The sequence below is a fragment of the Scomber japonicus genome, chromosome 14, assembly GCF_027409825.1.
Source record: "Scomber japonicus isolate fScoJap1 chromosome 14, fScoJap1.pri, whole genome shotgun sequence".
NCBI classification, from domain to species: Eukaryota; Metazoa; Chordata; class Actinopteri; order Scombriformes; family Scombridae; genus Scomber; species Scomber japonicus.
The window spans coordinates 175,764-183,263 of record NC_070591.1 but is presented as its reverse complement, the minus strand read 5'-3'; the positions used below and the strand labels follow the sequence as shown (position 1 = coordinate 183,263).

General features: G+C 44.9%; 1 protein-coding gene across 1 annotated transcript in view; it reads left to right on the top strand.

The window, feature by feature from the left end:
- LOC128373399 (glutamate dehydrogenase, mitochondrial-like) overlaps positions 1–7,500 on the top strand; it is a 14,746-nt gene that overhangs the window by 3,364 nt on the left and 3,882 nt on the right. The window contains exons 5-10 of the mRNA XM_053333705.1: positions 923–1,017; positions 1,933–2,112; positions 2,539–2,676; positions 2,766–2,903; positions 3,791–3,871; positions 5,132–5,255. Coding sequence (XP_053189680.1) covers positions 923–1,017; positions 1,933–2,112; positions 2,539–2,676; positions 2,766–2,903; positions 3,791–3,871; positions 5,132–5,255 — 756 coding nt within the window. The remainder of the gene's footprint in view (positions 1–922; positions 1,018–1,932; positions 2,113–2,538; positions 2,677–2,765; positions 2,904–3,790; positions 3,872–5,131; positions 5,256–7,500) is intronic.

Sequence of the window (7,500 nt, the reverse complement as noted above, 5' to 3'; positions counted from 1 at the left end):
ATAACATCCCGATAACCTCCCGATAACCTCCCGTTAACATCCCGATAACCTCCCGAAAACCTCCCGATAACCTCCCGATAACATACCGATAACATCCCGAAGACCTCCCGATGACATCCCGATGACATCCCGATAACCTCCCGATAACCTCCCGATAACATCCCGAAAACCTCCCGATAACCTCCCGATAACCTCCCGATAACATCCCGATAACCTCCCGTTAACATCCCGATAACCTCCCGATAACCTCCCGATAACATCCCGATAACCTCCCGATAACCTCCCGATAACATCCCGAAAACCTCCCGATAACATCCCAAAAACCTCCCGATAACATCCCGAAAACCTCCCGATAACATCCCGATAACCTCCCAAAAACCTCCCGAAAACCTCCCGATAACATCCCGATAACCTCCCGATAACCTCCCGATAACATCCCGTTAACCTCCCGTTAACCTCCCGATGACCTCCCGATAACCTCCCGTTAACATCCCGAAAACCTCCCAATAACATCCCGATGACATCCCGTTAACATCCCGAAAACCTCCCGAAAACGTCCCGTTAACCTCCCGATAACCTCCCGATAACATCCCGATGACATCCCGTTAACATCCCGAAAACCTCCCGAAAACGTCCCGTTAACCTCCCGATAACCTCCTGCTGTTAACCCCAAAAAGTTAACCCTGTGATCAGCTGTTTGTCGGTTCTACAAACATTGATCAGCTGTTTGTCGGTTCTGCAAACATTGATCAGCTGTTTGTCGGTTCTGCAAACATTGATCAGCTGTTTGTCGGTTCTGCAAACATTGATCAGCTGTTTGTCGGTTCTGCAAACATTGATCAGCTGTTTGTCGGTTCTGCAAACATTGATCAGCTGTTTGTCGGTTCTGCAAACATTGATCAGCTGTTTGTCGGTTCTGCAGGACCCGGGATCGATGTTCCTGCTCCAGACATGAGCACTGGAGAGAGAGAAATGTCCTGGATCGCCGACACTTACGCCACAACCATGGGACACTACGTGAGTCTGAACCATGATGGACTCTTCCTGTCCTCATCCCATCCTCTTCCTCTTCCTGTCCTCATCCCGTCCTCTTCCTCTTCCTGTCCTCATCCCGTCCTCTTCCTCTTCCTCTTCCTGTCCTCATCCCGTCCTCTTCCTCTTCCTGTCCTCATCCCGTCCTCTTCCTCTTCCTCTTCCCATCTTCATCCTGTCCTCTTCCTCTTCCTGTCCTCATCCCTTCCTCTTCCTGTCCTCATCCCGTCCTCTTCCTGTCCTCATCCCGTCCTCTTCCTCTTCCCATCTTCATCCTGTCCTCTTCCTCTTCCTGTCCTCATCCCGTCCTCTTCCTCTTCCTGTCCTCATCCCGTCCTCTTCCTCTTCCTGTCCTCATCCTGTCCTCTTCCTCTTCCCATCTTCATCCTGTCCTCTTCCTCTTCCTGTCCTCATCCCATCCTCTTCCTGTCCTCATCCCTTCCTCTTCCTGTCCTCATCCCTTCCTCTTCCTCTTCCTGTCCTCATCCCATCCTCTTCCTCTTCCTGTCCTCATCCCTTCCTCTTCCTGTCCTCATCCCTTCCTCTTCCTGTCCTCATCCCATCCTCTTCCTCTTCCTGTCCTCATCCCATCCTCTTCCTCTTCCTGTCCTCATCCCTTCCTCTTCCCATCCTCATCCCGTCCTCATCCCATCCTCTTCCTCTTCCTGTCCTCATCCCTTCCTCTTCCCGTCCTCATCCCGTCCTCTTTCTCATCCCGTCCTCTTTCTCTTCCCATCCTCATCCCTTGGTCTTCCCGTCCTCATCCCCATCATCTTCCTCTTCCCGTCCTCATCCCCATCATCTTCCTCTTCCCGTCCTCATCCCATCCTCTTCCTCTTCCCGTCCTCATCCCATCCTCTTCCCGTCCTCATCCCTTCCTCTTCCTCTTCCTGTCTTCAGGACATCAACGCTCACGCCTGTGTCACTGGGAAGCCGATCAGTCAGGGAGGAATCCACGGTCGTATCTCAGCGACGGGTCGAGGAGTTTTTCACGGCATTGAGAACTTTATCAACGAGTCTTCGTACATGAGTCAGCTGGGAATGAGTCCCGGCTTCCAGGACAAGACCTTCGTCATCCAGGTACATCATCTTCCTGTCAGAGTATTAAATACGTGAACATTTAAAAGAAAGAAGGCGCTGTCATGTCTTTCTGACAATTAGTTTCCCTAACATTAACCTCTGTAGCTAACGTTAACATCTATAGCTAACATTAATGTCTGTAGCTAACGTTAACCTCTGCAGCTAACGTGTAATCACTCTGTAGCTAACGTGTAATCACTCTGTAGCTAACGCTAACCTCTGTAGCTGACGTGTAATCACTCTGTAACTAACGTGTAATCACTCTGTAGCTAACGTGTAATCACTCTGTAGCTAACGTGTAATCACTCTGTAGCTAATGTTAACCTCTGTAGCTAACGTTAACCTCTGTAGCTAACGCTAACCTCTGTAGCTAACGCTAACCTCTGTAGCTGACGCTAACCTCTGTAGCTAACGTTAACTCGGCAGGGCTTCGGTAACGTCGGGCTTCACTCAATGAGGTATCTTCATCGCTTCGGAGCAAAGTGTGTGGGAGTCGGAGAAGTAGACGGAAACATCTGGAACGCTAAAGGCATCGACCCCAAAGAGCTGGAGGACTACAAACTGGTCAGTACTGGTCTGTTCATGTCAACCAATCAGAGGAGAGAGTGAACTGTAAACAGCAGTCTGAAACCTGATTGGTCGATTGTCTCCAGGCCAACGGGACCATCGTCGGATTCCCGAACTCGACGCCATACGAAGGAAACATCTTAGAGGCCGACTGCGATATTCTGATTCCTGCTGCCGGCGAGAAACAGCTGACCAAGAGCAACGCACACAAGATCAAAGCCAAGGTCTCACACACACACACACACACACACACACACACACATATACACACACACACACACCCATATACAGATACACACACACACACACACACACACACACACACATACACACACACACATATACACACACACACACACATATATATACACACACACACACACACACACACACACACACACACACACACACACACATATACACACACACACACACACACACGACGATATGAAGGGAGGAGCAGGTTGTGTATGAAGGGAGGAGCAGGTTGTGTATGAAGGGAGGAGCAGGTTGTGTTATGAAGGGAGGAGCAGGTTGTGTTATGAAGGGAGGAGCAGGTTGTGTATGAAGGGAGGAGCAGGTTGTGGTATGAAGGGAGGAGCAGGTTGTGTTATGAAGAGAGGAGCAGGTTGTGTATGAAGGGAGGAGTAGTATGAAGGGAGGAGCAGGAGTAGTATGAAGGGAGGAGTAGTATGAAGGGAGGAGCAGGTTGTGTTATGAAGAGAGGAGCAGGTTGTGTATGAAGGGAGGAGTAGTATGAAGGGAGGAGCAGGTTGTGTATGAAGGGAGGAGTAGTATGAAGGGAGGAGCAGGTTGTGTATGAAGGGAGGAGCAGGTTGTGTATGAAGGGAGGAGTAGTATGAAGGGAGGAGTAATATGAAGGGAGGAGCAGGTTGTGTTATGAAGGGAGGAGTAGTATGAAGGGAGGAGTAATATGAAGGGAGGAGCAGGTTGTGGTATGAAGGGAGGAGTAGTATGAAGGGAGGAGTAGTATGAAGGGAGGAGTAGTATGAAGGGAGGAGCAGGAGTAGTATGAAGGGAGGAGTAGTATGAAGGGAGGAGTAGTATGAAGGGAGGAGCAGTGATAATAAACTGAAGCTGATGTTTCCAGATCATCGCAGAGGGAGCTAACGGTCCGACTACGCCCGAGGCCGACCGCATCTTCCTGGAGAGGAACATGCTGGTGATCCCGGTGAGTCGTCTAAACCTGTGCAAGAACACTAATAACAGTTAATACACACTCTGTTAATACACACTCTGTAATACACACTCTGTAATACACACTGTTAGTACACACTCTGTAATACACACTCTGTTAATACACTCTGTTATTACACGTGTACTAACAGAGTGTGTATTACAGAGTGTGTATTACAGAGTGTGTATTAACAGAGTGTGTACTAACAGAGTGTGTATTAACAGAGTGTGTATTAACAGAGTGTGTAATAACAGAGTGTGTACTAACAGAGTGTGTACTAACAGAGTGTGTATTACAGAGTGTGTACTAACAGAGTGTGTACTAACAGAGTGTGTAATAGAGTGTGTATTAACAGTGTGTGTATTACAGAGTGTGTACTAACAGTGTGTATTACAGAGTGTGTAATAGAGTGTGTATTAACAGAGTGTGTATTACAGAGTGTGTAATAACAGAGTGTGTATTAACAGAGTGTGTACTAACTGAGTGTGTATTAACAGAGTGTGTACTAACAGAGTGTGTATTAACAGTGTGTATTACAGAGTGTGTATTAACAGAGTGTGTACTAACTGAGTGTGTATTAACAGAGTGTGTACTAACTGAGTGTGTATTACAGAGTGTGTATTACAGAGTGTGTATTACAGAGTGTGTAATAACAGAGTGTGTACTAACTGAGTGTGTATTACAGAGTGTGTATTACAGAGTGTGTATTACAGAGTGTGTAATAACAGAGTGTGTATTAACAGTGTGTATTAACAGAGTGTGTATTAACAGTGTGTGTATTACAGAGTGTGTACTAACAGTGTGTATTAACAGAGTGTGTACTAACAGAGTGTGTATTACAGAGTGTGTATTAACAGTGTGTGTATTACAGAGTGTGTACTAACAGTGTGTATTACAGAGTGTGTAATAGAGTGTGTATTAACAGAGTGTGTATTACAGAGTGTGTAATAACAGAGTGTGTATTAACAGTGTGTATTAACAGAGTGTGTATTAACAGAGTGTGTATTAACAGAGTGTGTATTACAGAGTGTGTAATAACAGAGTGTGTATTAACAGTGTGTATTAACAGAGTGTGTATTAACAGAGTGTGTATTAACAGAGTGTGTATTAACAGAGTGTGTATTAACAGAGTGTGTATTACAGAGTGTGTAATAACAGAGTGTGTATTAACAGTGTGTATTAACAGAGTGTGTACTAACAGAGTGTGTATTACAGAGTGTGTAATAACTGTGTAATAACTGTTTCCTGTAACAGGACATGTATCTGAACGCCGGCGGTGTAACCGTATCGTACTTCGAGTGGTTGAAGAATCTGAATCACGTCAGTTACGGTCGACTCACCTTCAAATACGAGAGGGACTCAAACTACCACCTGCTGAGTGAGTCACATGACCTGCTGACCAGTCACATGACCTGCTGAGTGAGTCACATGACCTGCTGACCAATCACATGACCTGCTGAGTGAGTCACATGACCTGCTGACCAATCACATGACCTGCTGAGTGAGTCACATGACCTGCTGACCAATCACATGACCTGCTGACCAGTCACATGACCTGCTGACCAATCACATGACCTGCTGACCAATCACATGACCTGCTGACCAGTCACATGACCTGCTGACCAGTCACATGACCTGCTGACCAATCACATGACCTGCTGAGTGAGTCACATGACCTGCTGACTAGTCACATGACCTGCTGAGTGAGTCACATGACCTGCTGACCGATCACATGACCTGCTGACCAGTCACATGACCTGCTGAGTGAGTCACATGACCTGCTGACCGATCACATGACCTGCTGACCAGTCACATGACCTGCTGACCAGTCACATGACCTGCTGACCAGTCACATGACCTGCTGAGTGAGTCACATGACCTGCTGAGTGAGTCACATGACCTGCTGAGTGAGTCACATGACCTGCTGACTAGTCACATGACCTGCTGAGTGAGTCACATGACCTGCTGAGTGAGTCACATGACCTGCTGAGTGAGTCACATGACCTGCTGACCAATCACATGACCTGCTGAGTGAGTCACATGACCTGCTGACCAGTCACATGACCTGCTGACCAATCACATGACCTGCTGAGTGAGTCACATGACCTGCTGAGCAATCACATGACCTGCTGAGTGAGTCACATGACCTGCTGACCAGTCACATGACCTGCTGAGTGAGTCACATGACCTGCTGAGTGAGTCACATGACCTGCTGACCAATCACATGACCTGCTGACTAGTCACATGACCTGCTGAGTGAGTCACATGACCTGCTGACCAATCACATGACCTGCTGACTAGTCACATGACCTGCTGAGTGAGTCACATGACCTGCTGAGTGAGTCACATGACCTGCTGACCAATCACATGACCTGCTGACCCATAGACATATATACGTAGACGCCGCATTGACTGCTGCTGACGATTGGAGTGACGTGCCTACACGGCGGCCATCTTGGTACGGGGCCACTCGCCCCTGCAGCGCATTACGTCTATAGAGGAATGACTGTTTGCACCATGGTTTGCACTATTAAAAAGTGCTCATACATCGCTGAATGGTAATAAAAATAAATAAATAAAATTGCTGAATTGTCAAGACAGACAGACAGACAGATAAAGACATAAGTAGAACAAAATGAACCCAGAAAACGTTTAGATGTGTTCAAGTCTTTATTTAGGAAATGCTTGTAGGGTTATATTTCATTTGATTATTATTTTTATTATTATGTTGCTATTATCATTATATTATTATTATTACTATTAGTATAATTTTGTTGCTATTATCATTATATTATTATTATTATCATCACTATTATAATTATATTGCTATTATCATATTTTCATTATCATTATAATTATATTACTATCATCATTGAATTAGTCCCAGATAGCAGAGTCATTGAAACAATGTTAAATCAACATTGTTTTGTCAATGTTAAGTCACTGAAACAACGTTGAACTCTGATGTTGATTCAACATCATTTTTGCACCCTCAATTAATATTGAAACGTTGATTTTCTAACTGAAGATCAACAGAATTTCAATGGTATTTCAACTAACACAAATGTTGAAACATTGAAATTTCAACCTAACCATAGATCAACCTGCTTTCAATGATATTTCAATATTAAATATAATAATATTAAACTATAATAATTACTAAATATGCCTTTATAAAAATAGGCCAATAATACAAATCCTGCTTTATCTACAGTCAGGGTGTTATAGACATAGGCCTAAACATGATGGGCCTTATTAAACAGGTTTTTATCTAATAGCAAATGACAATCCACACATTTTTTTTTAAACAGTCATTTATTTAATCAATAAATTTCACAGCTTCTAAGGGCGTCCAATCCCTCCTGACTGGTCTGGGGTGTAATGCAGCCTCTTCTGATCTGCCTGAGAAAAGGTTAATTCGTTTGCAGTCCCCATTTGTAGTGTCAGGGCATCTAAAACAGAAAACACAAACTGTCAGTTAAATAGCTATTACTGTACATGTCATTGTGCAAGTGGTGTGCAGATTCAGATATTAAAAAGAAACAAAAATAAGGCATAAAGTACTTTAAAGACTTGCTTACTTGATAAATGATGTGGATCAATGATCTGTAAAAAGGACAAAA